At 28.2% G+C, this 20,130-nt stretch overlaps 1 protein-coding gene across 1 annotated transcript in view; it reads left to right on the top strand.

The window, feature by feature from the left end:
- The window catches only part of LOC113371008 (uncharacterized protein DDB_G0271670-like), a 56,016-nt gene that overhangs the window by 7,434 nt on the left and 28,452 nt on the right, over window positions 1-20,130 (top strand). The window contains exons 2-4 of the mRNA XM_026611665.1: window positions 7,861-7,923; window positions 12,283-12,637; window positions 15,773-16,520. Of these exons, the coding sequence (XP_026467450.1) occupies window positions 12,342-12,637; window positions 15,773-16,520 (1,044 nt within the window). The 5' untranslated portion in view covers window positions 7,861-7,923; window positions 12,283-12,341. The remainder of the gene's footprint in view (window positions 1-7,860; window positions 7,924-12,282; window positions 12,638-15,772; window positions 16,521-20,130) is intronic.

The following is a 20,130-nucleotide window of genomic DNA, read 5'->3' as shown; positions in this document are numbered from 1 at the left end:
ATATTTGTAGATGTTACGACTACACAAGACTTAAACACATAATAGACAAAGAACAATCAGATATAATAATCGATACCTTTAACAATTACAATAAGAGCATTCAGTTCACACATGAAACACAAATCGACAACAAATTAAACTTTTTAGACGTGACTGTACACAAAATTGACAACATTATTTGCACAAATTGGTACAGAAAAACTACATGGTCCGGGAGATACCTTCATTACGCGTCATATTGTCCCAAAAATTATAAAGTCAATACAATCATTTCTTTGATAGACCACGCAATCATGTTGTCTCACTCTTCTTTTCATACCCAAAACACAACATTAGTAACTAAAACTTTATTAGAAAACGGATATCCCCTCACCCTCATCAATTCCATTACCAATAAAAGACTTTCCTATCATAAAAGTAACAATTATCAATCCATCTCCAAGTTATTCCAAGACAACAATATTAAACCAACTTTTCACAGCATGCCTTACATTGAAGGCTTATTTGATTATTTTGCCAAATTACTCAAAGAAGAAAATATTTTCATTTCAGGAACAGCTCTATATTCTTTTAAAGAAATGTTTTCAAAAATTAAATCCACCACCCCTCCTAAATTCAATACTAACATAGTTTATTCCATCCCTTGCAAAAATTGTCAAAAACAATACATTGGCCAAACATCACAGTACATTCATAAGAGAATGAGACAACATGAATTAAGCGTCACTCATCATAAAAGCCGAAATTTCCAAAGTACTCTTGTTCAGCATTCCATCGAAAACTCACATAATTTCACCTTTGAACCCAATATTTTATATAGAGAGGATTGTACTTTTAAAAGACTTTTTTCTGAAAGCAGTTTAATCTTTTTGAATTCGTCAAAAAGTGTTAATAAAGATCAGATCACAATATCATTCATGACTCATATTTAAATTTTTTAAACCTGATTAAAAATAATTAATCCTAATAGTTTTGAATATGTGTATATATATACATGTATATATGTTGTAATATATGTACATCCATATATATGCTTATATGTATGTTTTTGGGTATACACTATACACATACACTTGCATATGTGTTCATGTGTATAATTGTGGATACATTAATATATAGATTGTGCATATGTATGTATGAGTATGTAGGTGTGCATATACATGTTCATGTATGTATGTATATATATATATATATATATATACATAATATTTCTCAACATTTACTAAAGCAATATTTTTCCTTTTTTCGTAAATTACCAAACAAGAGCCATAAAAATCATTTTTGCCAAGAGTTCCGTGCTTTGTCCTTTACATCTGGCAGACAGAAATCCATATCAGTGTGTTTAAGTCTTGTGTAGTCGTAACATCTACAAATATCTTCCAAAAAAAAAATCGAGTGTTTTTAACAAAAAATATTAGTGATATGGATATATAAATTATTACAGGTAAATAATTTTTGCTTCTCAATTTTATATAAAACCTTTTTTAGTTAAGTCTTATTACTATCTATCCGGTACATAATCCATTCCTTTATAACAAAATTTTTTTCTAATTAATCTGTATTGACCATTGTTAATTAATGTTAATCAGTATTTTAAAAAACATTGTATTTGACAGAATAAACCTGATGATGGAACGTACCTAGTTCCGAAACGTCGTATTAAACATCTTCAAAAAACAAATTGTTTTTTATTATTGGATTTACTGTTCGGAAAAGAAACAATCAATATATTGAAAAAATCCAGGACTTATCTATTGAATATATATATATATATATATACTAGCTGACCCGGCAAACGTTGTTTCGCTATGCAAGGTATATTCTAAACAATTTCCAGAGAATCAAAAATATTAATACTTTAAGTGCATAAGGATGCGTTGTTAGATTACTATATACAATGAGGTATTATAAAAACAATAAACCCTATTAGTTTCTCTATATTTTGTCAATACAATCAAACTGCAAGTTTTATACACTTTCCATAGAAAACATGGTATAATTCAATCCAAGTCTTTTTTGGTCTTTCGACTTTTATTGGTTACGTTTCAAGTCCTTCAGATTCTTTTTGGATTCTGGATTTTATGTATAATTGTAAATAATACTACTGAGCTTATACAAAATTTTCAACTTTTTGCGAGGAGAGATAAAAAATGAATTAAGTATTTCTTCTTTGACTTGCTTTTTGAAAAGTTTCAAGTAACATTCGATGAATTAAAGTAAATTTAGTCAAAAATATATATGTAGAGCAGGACGAGGCACAAAGGTCCAATTTGACTTTGAGCAAATATTAATTATATTACGAAAATCAAACCAATTATATCACAACAAATAACACATTTCAAACGAACAATTATCTGACTACGTTCAGTAAAACTGCCAGCTACTACATCATTGTAGAAATGTCTTTCAAAAATTCGTTTTCTAGACCTTTTTACCCTATAACTTGGAACGGCCAAGTGGCAAACAGGTTTAATGTCTTATTTTAATTTTAAAGGTATTTTACAAAATAATTACATTTTTAACTAATGCTAAAAAACTACCAACGGAAGAAAATACTTTTATTGTGGATTTTCAAAGATTACCGCTTATCTCCCGATAGCAAAGTCATGAGAATCAAGACAATAGTTGGTTATACTTCTTTTTCCCCCTACTTTCAAATATTGTTGTTAAACAATGCCTAACTTAACTGGTCTTTGACACATCGCTGGTGGACCTTTTTAACCCCGGACCTTCATATATTACTATCTATTCTTTGATACATTCTGGGAAAATGTTATTCGACAAAATGTCCCTTTGATTTATACCAAATTTAGGTTCTGAATTTAAATAATATAAATAAAAAATAATATAACCTAGAAAATGTTTTATAAATACGAATGAGTATATAATTATACAAATGAGGTTTTTCCGAGCACCGTGTTTGAGAAAAATATGCCAAAAGGTGCATTTTCATATTAACATTTCAAAAAAGTTGATATTTTTAGTTTCTAGTAACACTTGCGATCCATTAAGTAACGTTTTTGTGTATAAATAAAACTACAAACAAAACTACTTACCACAATTTAATCACAATTAAATAATATTCATGTGATACATCCTATTAAACGTAATTGAACATCATCTGTCAAAAACGTTTGACATTTGACGTATTAGCCACCGTCCATTGTTTTATTTAAATTGCGCTTCTACACAAATTTTCAAATTAAAAATGTAAAGTTTCTACGCGATTTTGAAATAATATCTCACCTTTCCGACAACCTACGGATTGGCACGAATTTTTTAAGTCTAAGACTGGCCAAATCGGTTTAGCCGCTTTCGAGTTTTAGCGGATCATTTGATCGAGAGTTCTATTTTTATATATAAGAAGATGGGTCTATGTTACTCACGTAACGTATTACATGTGACTTTTAATCAATGGCGAGAGTTCGCGGTTGTCGTCGGCGGTGTTCGCTCGGACATGTGATGTCACAGTTGAGAATTATGATATACGAGGTCCATGTAATGTAATGTCTATCCCTGATATGTTACTTTTGTTTATTTGGCCCAATAATAATCAGATGACGTACGGTCTTTGACTCTCTGCAGTGATGTTTGATAATGGAAACAAAACTGTTTTCTATTTTTAGACGCGGTGATAACGGCAGACTGATCTTCTGCTCGGTAAATTTAGACACACGACGACCTTGCATGCAATTTTCGAATAAAAAGATTTCAGTTGACCTATTGGAAAAATAAAAAACAAATATGTATATATGTACCAGCTGCCCCGGCAAACGCTTGTTTTGCCATAAAAAATATTTCTAGTATAGAATGTTTAGTACGAAAATTACTAGCTGATTACAAATGTGGTGCATAAGTGAAAGTAACAGTTAACAAATTAAATATGAATAGTTTACCCACTGCAAAACATGTCACATATAAATGTTCCTTAATATTTTTGGCAAGAGCCAACTTGGTATAAAACTGATTCTATTTATTGCATTGGCACATTTAATGTTTCAAGATTTTGATATTTATTACTGCGCTTTTACATTAATTCAGTATTTTTTTAATTACGAATCAAAATCCGATACTTCATTTTTAAATTATATTGTTATGTGGCATGCCCAAGCGAATTGACTGAGATTGAAAAAAATTAAGAAAGTGGAAAATTTTATAATTTTGTCATAGATTTGTATGGTACCTATAATTCCCTATTAAAAACTGTTGTATCTTCAGATTTTAATATTCAATCTCTCTATTTCTTTGCAAAAATTGCTCTTTATGCAAACCATTTATCAACTGTGTACTGATTGTGCGCATCGGGAAATATTTGTACAAAGGGAAAATGGGACGTGTGAACAACCCTTAATAGTTTTTTTAAATATAATTCCTGCTTTATCATAAGACGAGGAAAATATCAATTAAATTCAGTATAGAAACACCCACTGACTGAAAGTGTGGTGAAAAATAATTCGATTGCTAAAATGGTTATTATGAAATAGAGATTTGTTGAAGGAGGATGAAAATTTAGAGTTGCATGTATTTTTCAATTCTGTACTAAAAAAATTAAAATGAAAAAAATTGACCTCAAAATTGAAAAAAAGTATTGGGGTTAGACAACCCTTAATAATAATAAATTGTATTTTAAAGTAAGATTTAAGCTTTTTCTTCAAGTTCAAAAATCTGAACTAAAATTATGTCAAAAATATTCAGTGACTGAACGCCGGATAAAAAATGATTGAACTGCTAAAATGGCTTTGAAAAAAAATGGGGGTTGGTGATAAAAAAGTAAAAATTTGCCAGTTCCAAAAATCAAATACTTCTGGCTAATTCTAAAAGAAACAAAATATTCTAACACACAATCTTAGACTATAAATAATATTAAAAATTACAATTTAAAATTGAAAATATTAAGATATTTTATTTGTATAGGACGTAATATAAAATAGGGCATAACTCATTTATAAGTAAAAAAAAGTCACTTAGTTATTTTTAATAATCTTTCTAAAGTGGTCATTTATTCAAAACTTTCATCCATCAGCCGCAGCAAAACGTGGCCGGGTATGCTAGTATATATATATGCTGAATTTGATATTGTTAGAAATAGAAACGTTTTTTTCTTAAATCGCTTCATAATTAGGTACATATTATGTATATTGTATTATTGTGTTCATTGTACATTATTTATCTGCTAGTCTAATTTCACTTGTTACTCTTCATTTTGAAGAAAATTTATTTAAAAGACGTTTTCAGGAAGGGTCTTTTATAACCATTTATAAGGAGAGAAAAGAAAATTTACAATTTTTTTCTATACCAAAAATTACAATTTTCATACATTTCCTTTTCCGCTGATAATTTTCAATTCGAAACCAATTTGTATTAATCCTTATATCTTTTACAAGAATTTTGATCACAAATATCTTATCACTTATCAGCGTGTAAATAAAGATTATCATGACCGAGATTTTATTTGCGTTTCGAATGAGATAAGATATCGATATTTTTACTACTTTTTAATCATTTTAAAATTTTTGCACATAATTAAAATTCAAGATAAATGCGTGATAATTTGGAAACAAATATATTTATAAATTAACACAGAATATTACTATTCTGATTTTTTTATCATTAAGTAAAATATTTCCAGTAAATTTTTTTGACAGATGTATCTACAACTTACAACTTACAGCTTTAGAAAAATATTGAGAATTATAATTATATATGGTGTTTTAAGTTTAAATTTAGTTAAAATTACAAATTTTAATTTCAATTTACTTTATAAAAGACATGTTTGAAGAAAAAATTTATTTGTAATAGATATTTAGGCTTGTTTGATGATTTAAAACGCACGAGCACATATTTCCCTTGTCCACAACCAATCACATTACACGAATTTTTCGGAAAAGACAGCACTCTACAAATTCTATCTGTGTCTCTGTCGCACGTTGTTCTGATTGGTCCGTACCATGGTTCTTTATAAAAAGACATTGAATTAATGATAGAAATCCGTTACTTTTTTATATGTTATCTATATTTTTAAGTCTACACAGCTTGATTATTATTATTATATATGTATATCTAATATTTATTAATGTATATCTAAGTAAATTATGCAATTATTAGAGAAAAATCTTTAATTTAACTTTTGATTTACCAGAAACTTTTTTGTTTACGGTTATATATATATATATATATATAATAAAAATAAATGTATATATATATATATATATATATATATATATATATATATATAGCTGTCTAGGTCATTAGAATTCGTGCTATTTTTCAATAAAGCATTTCATCGATTTTAAAGAATTCAAGGTATGCACCGTGAAAGTCATCCGAATTAATCATAATGCACATACACACACACGCATATATATATATATATATATACATTTATTTTTATTATTGGCTCTGTAAACTAGTGCATTTCGACACTTACACTTGTTTTATTTTCAATTTGCCTAATTTAGGCTCTATTTTATTGGAGTATTTATTAATTCATTTTTTATGCGATAATCCACCGGGATTCGATCCAAGAACCCTTGACTACAGTTCTCCTCAAATACATGCAAACAAATAAAAAATGTAATAACTTTTCAGTTCTATTCTAGTTTAATATATATATCATTTCCAATATTTTAATTTTTTTTTATTATAACATATTTTTCTTATTTATCAATTTTTCGAATTTTTATCATTTTTATCATATTTATCATTTTTTAAATCTAATTATGGTTAACTTTGCACTTTTTTCTGCAATATTTTTATTAAAAAATATTCTAAAATTTGCGAATTCGTCTGTGTGAAAGTATTTCGCAAAAGATTTAAATTTAAAAAGAATCTCGAGATCTACTTTCCCACAGAATTGAATAAAAAAGCAACAATGTTAAACAAGTTACATAATTAAACATTAAGTCATTATTGAATCATTCTAGATTACGACATTTGTAAAAAAAATTGAAATAGGACAAAAAACTTGGCATAGAAATAAGAAAAAATTGCATACACGAATTAGTAATCTTTTTTTATTAATAGCCACATGTTTTTTTTTAATTATTACTTGTATTATATTTAATTTTAGTGCAACTTTTTAAATTTGAAGTGAATCATTTATAGTTAAAGTGTGTTTTATAAATTATTTGCGTTTTTAAGCACTAAAGATGGCTCATACTGGGATTCGAAACGTATGCAAAACTTCTTAATTCTTTTAACTGGATGAATATCTTGAGTGAAAACTGTTTTTTACGACTAAAAATATATATATACATTTTTTCGTCAATCAAAACTTTAAATTTTATAATACAAAATTGTTGAGGTTTATAAAAAATAAATAGTAAACCTAAATACAAAAATATAAATATAAATAATAAACATAATGATGAATTTAGTTTAGTTTTATCAATTACATACATATACACATTATATTTTTTAAATTAATAATTCTGTGTTTTTGGCTTTTTATTACAACTATCATGTTTCTCAACCACATCCAGCAAAGTTAAGAACCATAGGTTTATGTCTTTGCTAATTTCGCTTCTTCTAGGAATAGATAATAGGGACGTGCATTTTTGTAATATTAATATATATATATATATATATATTTTGTATGATTCTGAATTTGATGTTGACATATGTATTAACAAAGTCTAATAATCGGGCATAACATCAATAAAAACATGAATTTCTTTCAAAAATTTATTTTAAATAAATTATTGAAAGAAATTCATGTTTTTTATTGATGTTATGCCCGATTATTAGACTTTGTTAATATATATATATATATATATATATATATATGTATGTAGGTATGTATGCATATATAACAAATGTATGTATGTATTTATTTATAATATATTCTTGTTTTCGTTTCAGACAAAATGGACACGTAGGTGCTAAAAGCAAGGTGTGTTTAGAAGATAATTATTTATTAATTCAGTAAGTTTAAATTAAATTAAATATGTACATATATATATATATATACACACACACACATATATATATATATATATATATATATATAATTCAATTTACTAATGGGGTTTATATAATCGCAAAATTCAGTCAAAATATTATATTTACATTTGAAACCGTTCGGAATCGAATATATTTCCCATGAGTCACCACACATTTTGTGAATGTATGTAATATATACATATATACATACTATGTATATATGTATATGTATATATATAAACTTGGAAAAGATTATCTTGCAGTGCTCAGAATGTGTCGTTTGCCATTTTAATGATTCATAATTATTCATTATCGATATAACAATATTCAGTTACATTTTGAATATTGGAACATCTTTTGGTATATATATATATATATATATATATATATATATATATATAGGTTGTCAAATATCTCCCTTCCGCCTTTTTGTATTATAAACCAAGAGCAAAAAAGCGGAAGGGAGATATTTGACAACCTAATATTTAAAGAAATTTTATAGATTTTGCTTATGTTCTATTATTTTTGAAGAAAAAATTGGGACATTTGCGAATTTTTTTATAGATTTTGGGAGATTTATTGCTCATTTCCTTAAATTTAGGGAGATTTGGAAATTTTTTTTAGATTTTCCTTATTATTATTTAGAGTAATTGTATTGATTTTGACGACTTTTTATCATTTTTGTGAATTTTCTGTAAATTTTGTCAATTTTCTATCATTTGGGTAAAATTTACAAAAATTTCAAATAATTTTGGGGAAATTTCATAGTTTTTTGTCTATTTCCTACAATTTTTGAGGCAAAAGTTTAGCGACATGAGAAAAATTTATAGATTTTGAATCTTATATATTTTAAATTTTAAAACTGTGTATGTGTCTTATTATTATTATTTAGTGACTAATTTAATATTTAAATCTTCAAATAACATCAAACGAATGCGAATGCGAATGACACAGATTGTTTAAATATTTATTAATCTATCCATATATAAAAGTCGTCAAGAATTTTGTTACCGAATATTTTATTCGATACGTGTTCTCGATTTGGATAATTTAAATAATAAAATAGAATAATCATTTATAAATATATACATGGATATATATATATATATATATATATATATATAAATATATATCTTATATATAAATATATATCTTATATATAAAATTCTTCTGTACGAGTGTATGGTTTGATACTTCTCCTAAACGGTTATTCGGATTTTGATAATTCTTTTTGGAGTTTGTCAAAGGAATTTTTTAAGATTTAATAAATGATAAAACTATAGTAATATTGTAGAAACGAATGGCAAAAATTACAAAAAAAAACACTTATCATTGTTTGACATTGAAAACATTTAAGTAATATTAAACATTTGAAAAGGATATTAAAAATATGGGATTGATATTAAAAAACTTGGAACTTTTGAATTGTAGACGTGGGTACAGGACAGCGTTTGCCGGGTCATCTAGTGTATATATATATACTATATATATATATATATATATATACAATCTAGTAAAAGTATCCATTTGAATATTACAATAATAGGCGCGGCTAAAAAAAATCAACAAACATTATCGAGGTCGGATAACGAACCTCATCAATACACATCGATATGCATATTTACACACACACACATATATACACACATAATTTACTCAAATTCGAAGTCAAACGATTCAGAATAACTTAACTACAACTTTAAAATTATTGAGAAAAAGATATATGAGATTTTCTGAACACTTCATTAACTCAATTGTAATTTTATTTTTTTAATTTTAATAATGAGAAAATTTATATTTTTAATTTATTTTAATTATATTAAACAGGACAGTGTTTGTCAAGGCGACATAAAATAGGATATATAAATTATTTATTTATGCAAATAATTTTAACCTGTCGACATTTCAACCTGACTTGAAAAATAGTCGAATAATAAATAATACATAAGCTTTGGGTATATAATTATAATATATATATATATATATAACTATTACTATTATTATTATTGTTATTATTATAAACTACGTCTGTTCTCATGATTGCCAATTGTAAATATTCCTCAATGTTATTTATTTACCATTAATATTGTTATTGTAAATATTGAATGGAATCAATATATGGAGGAGGAAAACCATTGTGACGTCTTTATGTTATTTTATGCGATGTTTAAAATAAATTTACACTGATAATTTGCACACCTTTGCGAATTGTTTAAATTATAATAGATAAATATGAAATTGTTATAAAATTTGTTTAAATTTGCGCCTGGATTTGTTACTAGAGTTGCGTTGTGGAAATTGTGGCACGGTGTTCAGGCGCAATTCTTTGCTAGAAGTTGTATGAAATACTTTTGCATATGACTATATTCAGAAATGAATTACAGTTGTTAAACAAATAAGCTATATTTTATTATAAAGGTCTTTAAGTTTTTAAACTAAACTCTAGTTGCTAAAATTGAACTAAAGTGTCAAAAATTAACTATAGTTGCTTAAATGAAACTATAGTAGCCCAAATTGAACAATTAATTATAAACGTTTATACCTTTTTTTCTGGTTATAAGAGTCTTTTTTATCTTGTAACGCTAGAGGAGCCTTTAGTTTTCATAAATAAACTGCAGCTGCTAAAATATAATCTTTACTTTCCAAAAAACTAACTTTAGTTGCTTAATATATTTAGATTTTCCAAAATTGACTATTGTTGTATATGACATATTAGGATTTTCAAAATTTACATGTTTTTGTCAAAATAAACTATAGTTCATTAAAAAAGTCTATATGTATTATCAACAATAGCTGCACATTTTGATTATGATTTTTAAAAATTAACTAGAGTTGCCAATATTTTTTATTTTCAAAATATTTCTAAGACCTGCAATTTTTTAAAATTGTACTATAGTTGACAAAAAATGAACTCTAATTGCCAAAAAATTAACTATAGTTGCTTGGAATGAACTCTAGTTGCCAGAAATATTTAGTATGATTGCACATACCACACAGTACATTGCTTCAAAAAACTAAATTTACCTCTAGTTGCCAAAAAATAAATTTCAGTTTTTAAAAAAATAACAGTTGCCGATAAGTAAATTATAGTTGCAAAACAATGACTAAAGTTACTGATAAAATGAACTAAAGTTGTCTAGAACAGACTACACATTTCTAAAAATAATTACTAATTAAAGAAATCTACTTTAGTTGCCAAGAAATAATTTATAGTTTGTTTATAACAAATTGAAGATATCTTTAAAAGGAACTATATTTATCTATTTAAAAACCACTATTTTTAACTAACAAAGCCTGTTATTTTTGAAAATAAACTATAATTGCCAAAAATGAACTCTAGTTTATTCTAAAAAATGAAATTTTTTATTCTAAAAATTAATTAAAGTAGCCTATGAAAAACTACACATTCATAAAAAGAACTATATTGAACTATAGAAGGCTTCAATTTTTAAAAATGAAATTTAATTTCCAAAAATGAATTATATAGTTACCAAAAAATAAACTTTAGTTGGCAAGAAATAATTGCCTATGAAATAGTATATTTTTAAAAAAAAAACTATGTTTAACTGTAAAAGCCTGAAATTTTTAAAAATAAATATTGGTTTATTAAGCCAAATTGAACTCTACTTGCATAAAATCAACTTTAGTTGCCAAAAACAAACTCTAGTTGCTAAGAATCAATATCTAGTTGCATATATTCTAGATGCCTATGAGATATTATATATTTTTAAAAAAACTGTTTAAATAAATATAAAAACCTGCAATTTTTGAAAATAAAATATTATTATGAAAAATGAACTCTAGTTTATTCTAAAACATAAAAATTAATTACAAAAAAATAACTACAGTAGACTATGAAAAACTACACATTCCTAAAAAGAACTATATTTTACTACAGAAGCTGAACTATAATTGTTGAAAATCAACTCTAGTTCATTTTATCAAATGAATTTAGTTGTTTTAACATTAACTGCAGTAGATTATGAAAAACTACACATTTCAGGAAAGAACTATATTTAACTGTATAAACCCGTTATTTTTGAAAATGAATCCAAATTGCCAAAAATGAACTATAGTTAACAAAAAATGAAATTTAGTAGCCAAAAAATTAAGTATTGTTTTTAGGACTACAATAATATATAAAATAACTTGAAATATATTACATAGAATTAACTCTACTGCTAAAAATTAACTATATTTTCCAAAAATTATCTACAATTGTTAAATTGTTAAATATGACTTTAAATGCGAAAAATAAGCCCTAAGTGCAAAAATCATCTACAATTAACAAAAATAAACTTTTATCGCCAAAAAATTTTAATTCCTATTTTTTTCCCCCAGTTACCATCTTATGCTGCCACTGCGAGCGGCCATGCTGTCTGGTCGCTGCGCCGCGGCCAATGTCAAGCAGCACCATCGTCGTCAACGACAAGAACAAGACTATAGTAACGACCACCACCACCAGGAGCGCCACAGTCGCACAATCTCTCATGTCTCCGTCGTCTTCTACGAACACGACGCCTGCGGCTGCGAAGACAGACCAACAGCAAAATCAGCAGCAGCAGCAGCAAGGAACAATTGCTGCTGCTGCAGGTGATACACCGGAGCAGAGAATCGCTCGGTATAAGGAGCTGCGCAGGCAGCAGCTCCGGGAGGGAGTGGCTGCAGTACTAGATAGAGAGAAAAATGCAGCTGGGTAATAATAGATACATAAGTATAAATAGACTAGCAAACCCGACGAACTCCCTTTCGCCACCAGATGGTTTCATGAGAAAGATGAAGAAATTTCTAGTTTGTTTTATATTTGAAAAGGAAAAACTTGATTTTATTACACAACAGTAATGAATTTATTCCGATTACAAAAATGAAGTGTCTTTTAGTTGAACTTCTCTAAGTAAGTGAAAGTGAATCCGCCGCAAATTATCCTTTTCATTGAAGTGCTCTTTGGTAAACCACATTTTTTGTTTTGTGGTCTGACGTTAACACAAACAAAGCGGATGGTTTTCGAACTCGTGAACAGGCAACGTATAACTGCCCATGTGAAAAACAATGATTTTCTAAATAATCTATTTAAAATTTATCCCGCAAACACTAAGCGATTGGCCTTGCGACTTGTTAATTGTCATTGCGACCTGGAAATTGCAATCGTTCGAAGTCAAACGGAAGACCAGTCAGAATCATTGGTATGTCACCAAATCGCCAGCAATTTTTGATTGAATGGTGAAATTCAGTGCGTGTACATCATTATTCTTTGCGGCAAGAATTGCTCGTTGACATAACCAAGCATAATTCTGATAATTCTCACTAATGCCATTACTCGAATTTTTAATTACGGTGCGTGAAGTTCCAGTAGCTTGCATTAGGGCACGATGCCATGCACCACTAAACCTTGCGGAGCCCGAGACCTTTCCAACGAATGCAAAATTGTCGAAATCGGTTCGTGCGTTCTGGTGTTATTTTGTCAGGAAGGAAAACCCGACTTATTTTTATATATATATATATATATATAGAAGATGGCGTGTTTAATTTTTTAGTGTATCATAGATGTCGCGACTAACCGCAGCACGTAAATTTACCTTTAGGTTTAATTCTTGGATAAGATTTATGTAAATACTAGATGACCCGACAGACGTTGTCCTGTACCCGCGTGTACAATTCAAGAGTTCCAGTTTTTTTAAATAACCTATACTGATATTTACCATTAATGTTTTTTACACTGCAGTCTATACCGAAATGTATACATATCCTTATGAGTGATCTTAAATGTACAAATGCTTTAAATAAAATGTTGAGTCTCACAACCCACACTTAACTCTTTTATTATACTGTGAAATTAGGGTTTGTCGCTTTTTAAAAACCGGTTTTAAAAACCGTTTTTTGGCGAAAATTATGGAATTCGATAACCGGATTTTTAGTGAAAAAAGTCGGTTTTCACTGTATAAATGGAAAATGACAAATATAGCCAAATATAAAAGATAGATGAAAGCGTTTTGGTTCTTGAAATCATATCGTTTCAATAGCATTTGTTATCTTATCAGTCTGCAATGGTTCCCAGAAAGGTTTTGTATATAATAATTTAAATTTTTATACCAGTGTTTATATTAATTTAAATCAGTGTGACTTCTTCTTGAAGAAGTAACTTTCTCTACTCAATCTTAAAAAAAGGGTTTTAAACCCTAGAAGTCACAAATTAAAGAACTTGAAAAAGGCTTTAAAAACAATTAGGCATAATTTGGTCGCAAGTATGAGAGTATTTTCTATTTCAGGAGTTTTTGTGAGTGAACAAAGGACATATTTAAGTAGCAATTCGATAGACATTTTAAATTTTTTAAAAATTAATTAATTAAAATTGCTTTGAACAGAAATAAAAGTTTAGCTTAATTGTTTTTAAAACTAAAATTGATATTAACATGTATCTAATATTTTTTTTTATTTAATGAATTTTTTTAATTTAAATATGTATTATTTTTATTTATTCGAAAACTTTTCTTTCACTATCATAAAAATATTTTTATTCTCATATGTGAAAATGATGCATGAATAACGAATAATTATTTTCAAAGTTATTTAATCAAGATAAACTATTAATCTTAAGTTCTACTAATTAAAATTAAAATAATTTTGTTTCCTATCTATAAAATTGAACAATAAATAAATTCAGTCAAATACTGCTTTAAATTACACTAAATTTGCGGATAAATTACAGAATATTCTGGCAAAAATTTATTTTTATATAAAATTCGAAAACCGGTTAAAACCGGTATTTTAGTAAAATTAAAATTCGAAAACCGGTTTTCTGAAATGTCGGTTTTTATATAAACCGTAATAAGTATAAATAGCTGGCATGTTTAATTTTGTCAGCATATCATAGATGTCGCCGACCAACTTTTCTTGTAATAAAGTTAAAAAAAAAATTCGACGATTTTTATGATTTTTTTTTTTGACGGTAGATACCATAGTCTTCCAGATCATACTAAAATATTACGGCCCTACGATAACTCGTTTAGCTTTAAAATTTCGTCAAAGTTTGTAAAAATTAGTATGGTCTTTTTGGCATTTGTCAAAATTGGAACTTTCATCGACGTTTGCTCAAAAACGCCTGAACCGATTTCATAAATTTGAAAGTCATTTGATGTATCTCAATGAGGACTATATTTTATCAGTTTTGTGAGGCGATCTGCCGCGCCGTTTCTTTGTAATTTGAAAAAAAGTGTTAAACTTTTCGTCCACATCAGCTCAAACTACCGAATCGATTTTAAAAAATCAAAAACTGTTCGAAAGATATTAGTTGCGAATGATACTAATTAGTTTTAGATAAACATCTACCAAGCCGTTTTCTTGTAATTAACTGTTGAAAAAAAATTTAAGCTGATTTTCATGGAACTTTTTTTGGTGATATATATCATGGTCTTATTGAACTTATTGAAATGTTACTGCCTTACGACAAGTAGTTAAATTTGAAAAATTCATCAAAATTTTGTAGAGAAAATGAGTAGTTTTGTTTACGTTTGTTAAAATTAAAATTAGACAATATGCTTCGTATAACTATAGAGTACTTGGTCCTAATGAACATATTAAACCATTAAAATCCTACGGAAACTGATTCAATTACAAAAATTGTTGATTTTTGAAAAATTGTTATTAGAAAATACTCCGAGTCAAAGTGTTCGTTTTCAATTATGTGTAATAAATCCGCTCGGAATACTTTTAATCACTCATAAATTAATTTGTTTCTTATTGATCAGGTCGATTATTTACACATATCGGAAAGTTCATGTAACTTGCCTCAAGGCTAAATACCAATAATAACTAGTTTAATTTTTTTTTTCAGAATCTCAAGTGCCATATCATCAAAACGTTCACCGCGTCCCAGGAACGATGACCCTGATCAAAGTCCTCGTGTCAGGACAACAAGAGCCTCAAGACTGCGCCAACAGGCAACAGGAGACAAGTCAACATCGACGACATCTTTGGAAAACGAAAGACTTTTCTCAAGCAAACAAGTCGATACATCAGGTCTTCCAAAATCACCAACGTACGTCGGAAGGTTCACCAAAAATAAAGCTGTCGGTGTATCCAGCAAAGACCTGGATGGTAAAAAAATTACCAGGGCACCCCAAGATGATGCCCCATCAAAATCTGGTTACTCCAATCCGAAATCGCCTATTGAGAAACTAGTTAGCAGAACCAAATTGTTCACCAAAGATAAATTCAACTTTGATTTGTCTTCGCCCAAAAGCACTGCCTCGGAGGCTTCGGAAAAATCCAGCGAGCGCTTGGGTAAACCTAAGCCAAAACAAGGCATGTCTCCCAAACGATTTGGAGACGATGGTAATATATCACCCAAACGTTTCGGCTACAAATTAACGCCATCCCATGATGAGAATAAGCCAGATTTACTTACCAACACTGCCGGTACTTCAGGGACCAACAATGCTCAAACCAGTGACAAAAACTTTAGCTCAAATTATCAAATTGTAGATAGCAATGTAGTTAAAAGTGATTTAGTGCAAGATGGTGCTTCCAAAACCACTAATTCATCTGAAGACAACGTGTTTGGCAGATCTAGACGCCCGGGGGTAAGTGTTTTTATTTATATTTTATTTTTATTTATATTTTCTTTTATGCAACGGAAATTGTTACGGCAAGGTCAAGTGAAAGTCATTTGCTCTCGATGATATCGTTTCTATACGGGTCGATTGTGATTAGGCGTCGTGTATGTGAATAGAGATCTGTCGTTGTACGCGTACCGATATCAACTAAAAAATCGGCGTAGATAAATAAACATTTTAAGGTTACATCGTAGTACAAATCTTGATTTAATGAAAAATGCATGAATCAGAAGAATATTTTTTAGGCGCTACTAGGGTGTAAATCCGTACAAATGCAACGAAAATTGTTACGGCAAGATCAAATGAGAGTCATTCGCTCTCGATGATATCGTTTCTGTACGGGTCGATTGTGATCATTCGTCGTGTATGTGAATAGAATTCTGTCGTTGTACGCGTACCGATATCAACAAGAAAATCGACTTAGATAAATAAACATTTTAAAGTTGCATCCTAGTACAAATCTTAATTCAATGAAAAATGCATGAATCAGAAGAATATTTTTTAGGCGCTACTAGGGTGTAAATCCGTACAAATGCAACGGAAATTGTTACGGCAAGGTCAAGTGAAAGTCATTCGCTCTCGATGATATCATTTCTATACGGGTCGATTGTGATTAGTCGTCGTGTATGTGAATAGAGATCTGTCGTTGTACGCGTACCGATATCAACTAAAAAATCGGCGTAGATAAATAAACATTTTAAGGTTACATCGTAGTACAAATCTTGATTTAATGAAAAATGCATGAATCAGAAGAATATTTTTTAGGCGCTACTAGGGTGTAAATCCGTACAAATGCAACGAAAATTGTTACGGCAAGATCAAATGAGAGTCATTCGCTCTCGATGATATCGTTTCTGTACGGGTCGATTGTGATCATTCGTCGTGTATGTGAATAGAATTCTGTCGTTGTACGCGTACCGATATCAACAAGAAAATCGACTTAGATAAATAAACATTTTAAAGTTGCATCCTAGTACAAATCTTAATTCAATGAAAAATGCATGAATCAGAAGAATATTTTTTAGGCGCTACTAGGGTGTAAATCCGTACAAATGCAACGGAAATTGTTACGGCAAGGTCAAGTGAAAGTCATTCGCTCTCGATGATATCATTTCTATACGGGTCGATTGTGATTAGTCGTCGTGTATGTGAATAGAGATCTGTCGTTGTACGCGTACCGATATCAACTAAAAAATCGGCGTAGATAAATAAACATTTTAAGGTTACATCGTAGTACAAATCTTGATTCAATAAAAAATGCCTGAATCAGAAGAATGTTTTATCCTGTCCCTTGAAAATAATAAAACAAACTAGTGGTGTATGGCATCGTGCCTTAAGGAAAATTGCTGGAACTTCCCGTACTGTAATGAAATGTTCGAGAAATTTTAAACGTTTTCAAATATATTATTACAAATACTGTAACTTTCATTATTTTTACTATCTTGTCATATCCTAGCAAATCAAATGTAAATTATAAATTAATTTATCTCCAGAACATTAACAATCGTCAAAATAAATTTAAAAAAAATAGTTGCCTAATTTACACAAATTTGGTAAAGTGTATAGACACAGTCTAAACGCACTTGCAAATAATTCTGTGCGACATTTTTACTTATACTGTGCAAGCTTTGCATTCGGAAGTTTACATTTGGAACTCAAATTTTGTACCATAAATTTAGAATTTTGGATACGGAATTTTTTGTTTCTGATATTACGTTCAAAATTTCTATATTTGGAACTTTTTATTTTGAATTTTATATTTGCATTTGGAATTTTACATTTCTAATATTCCATCCAGAGTATAATCAGAGTCTAATATTGCATTTGAATTTTACAATTAGAACTTTGCATTTGGAACTTCAGATTTGGAACCTTAAATTTTGAACTTTGTATTTAAAATTTTATATTTCTGGAGTTTACATTTGCATCCTTACATGTGCGACTTTAAATTTAAAACTTCACATTTAAAATTTTATATTGTTAGTAATTCGAAATTGAAACTTCACGTTTGGAATTTTATATTTTTAATATTATATTTGGAACTTTGCATTTGGAACTTTACATTTATAACTTTACACTTGGAACATTGCATTTGGAACTAACTAATATTACATACTCAATGTTACATTTGGAACTTTGCATTTCTAATATTGCATAAAAAAATTACATTTTGAACTTTAAATTTAGGAACTTTGCATTTTGAACATTGCATTTGAAATTTTGTACTTGGAATTCTCTATTTTTAAAATTGCATCTTGAATTTTAAATTTGCAACAGTACATTTAAAACTTCACATTTAGAACTTTGAGTTTGAAACTTACAATTTTGCATTTGGATTATATTTGAATTTTTATTTACATCTAGGATTTTGCAAATTTATGTATTTTTGCATTTAAAATTATGGATTTCGGACTTTACATTTGCATCTTTGCATTTGTAACTTTGCATTTGTAACTTTGCATTTTTAATAAGAATTTTGCGTTAAAACTTTATATATTACTAGCTAACCCGGCAAACCTTGTTTTGCTGAATAAGGTATATTCTATACAATTTCTAGAGAATCAAAAATATTAATATAAAATAAAAATAATATCTCACCTTTCCGATCATCTCTGGATTGGCACGAATTTTTCCAGACTAAGACTGGCCAAATCGGTTTAGCAGTTTTCGAGTTTTACCGAATCATTTGATCGAGAACTCCATTTTTATATATAAGATATATTTGAAACCTCACATTTGGAAATTTATATTTGAAACTTTATTTTTGAAATATTTGATTTGGAACTATTCATTTAGAACTTGGCATTTTGAATTTTACATTTGTAACATTCCATTTCTAACATTACACTCAAACTTTTTCATTTGGAACTTATCATATCTAATATTACATTTCTAATTTTGCATAAAAAATTCAAAACTTTATATTTGGAAATTTGCATTTTTAATATTTCATTTTGAATTTGCACTTGAAATTTTAGATTTACTAACGAAACTTCACTATTTGGAATATTACATTTTTAGTAATATATTAAAAATATTACATTTAGAACTTTTTACTTCTAATATCACATTGCTAATTTTGCATAAAAAAGTTACATTTGGAATTTGCTTTGAAGGATAAAAAATTATTACATCTATTTTTACTTTCCATAAAATATTTTTGTAATTTTGGATTAAAAATTTAAAAAATCGGCCATGCTAAGCACAGTCTAAGTGAAAATGTCGAACAGAATTGTTCACAAATGCGTTTAGACTGTGACTATGCGGGAGCACTTTTTCAATTTTGTTTGAATTAGGCAACTATTTCTTTTTTTTGTAATTGAATTCGAAATGAAATGACGATTGTTAATGTTCCCTGAGATAAATTCTGGAGATTTATGATTTACATTTGATTTGCTCTGATATAACAAACAAGATAGCAAATATAATGAAAGTTACAGTATCTGTAACAATATATTTGAAAACGTTTAAAATTTCTCGAAAATTTTATTACGGTACGGGAAGTTCCAGCAAATTACCTCAAGGCAAGATATCATACACCACTAGTTTTATTTTTTTGTATCACCCTTTATAATTT

This window comes from Ctenocephalides felis, unplaced genomic scaffold, assembly GCF_003426905.1.
Source record: "Ctenocephalides felis isolate EL2017-DRISC unplaced genomic scaffold, ASM342690v1 CF-g0.4_SCAFFOLD_00845, whole genome shotgun sequence".
Lineage (NCBI taxonomy): Eukaryota > Metazoa > Arthropoda > Insecta > Siphonaptera > Pulicidae > Ctenocephalides > Ctenocephalides felis.
This window is presented reverse-complemented; position numbering and strand designations above follow the sequence as displayed.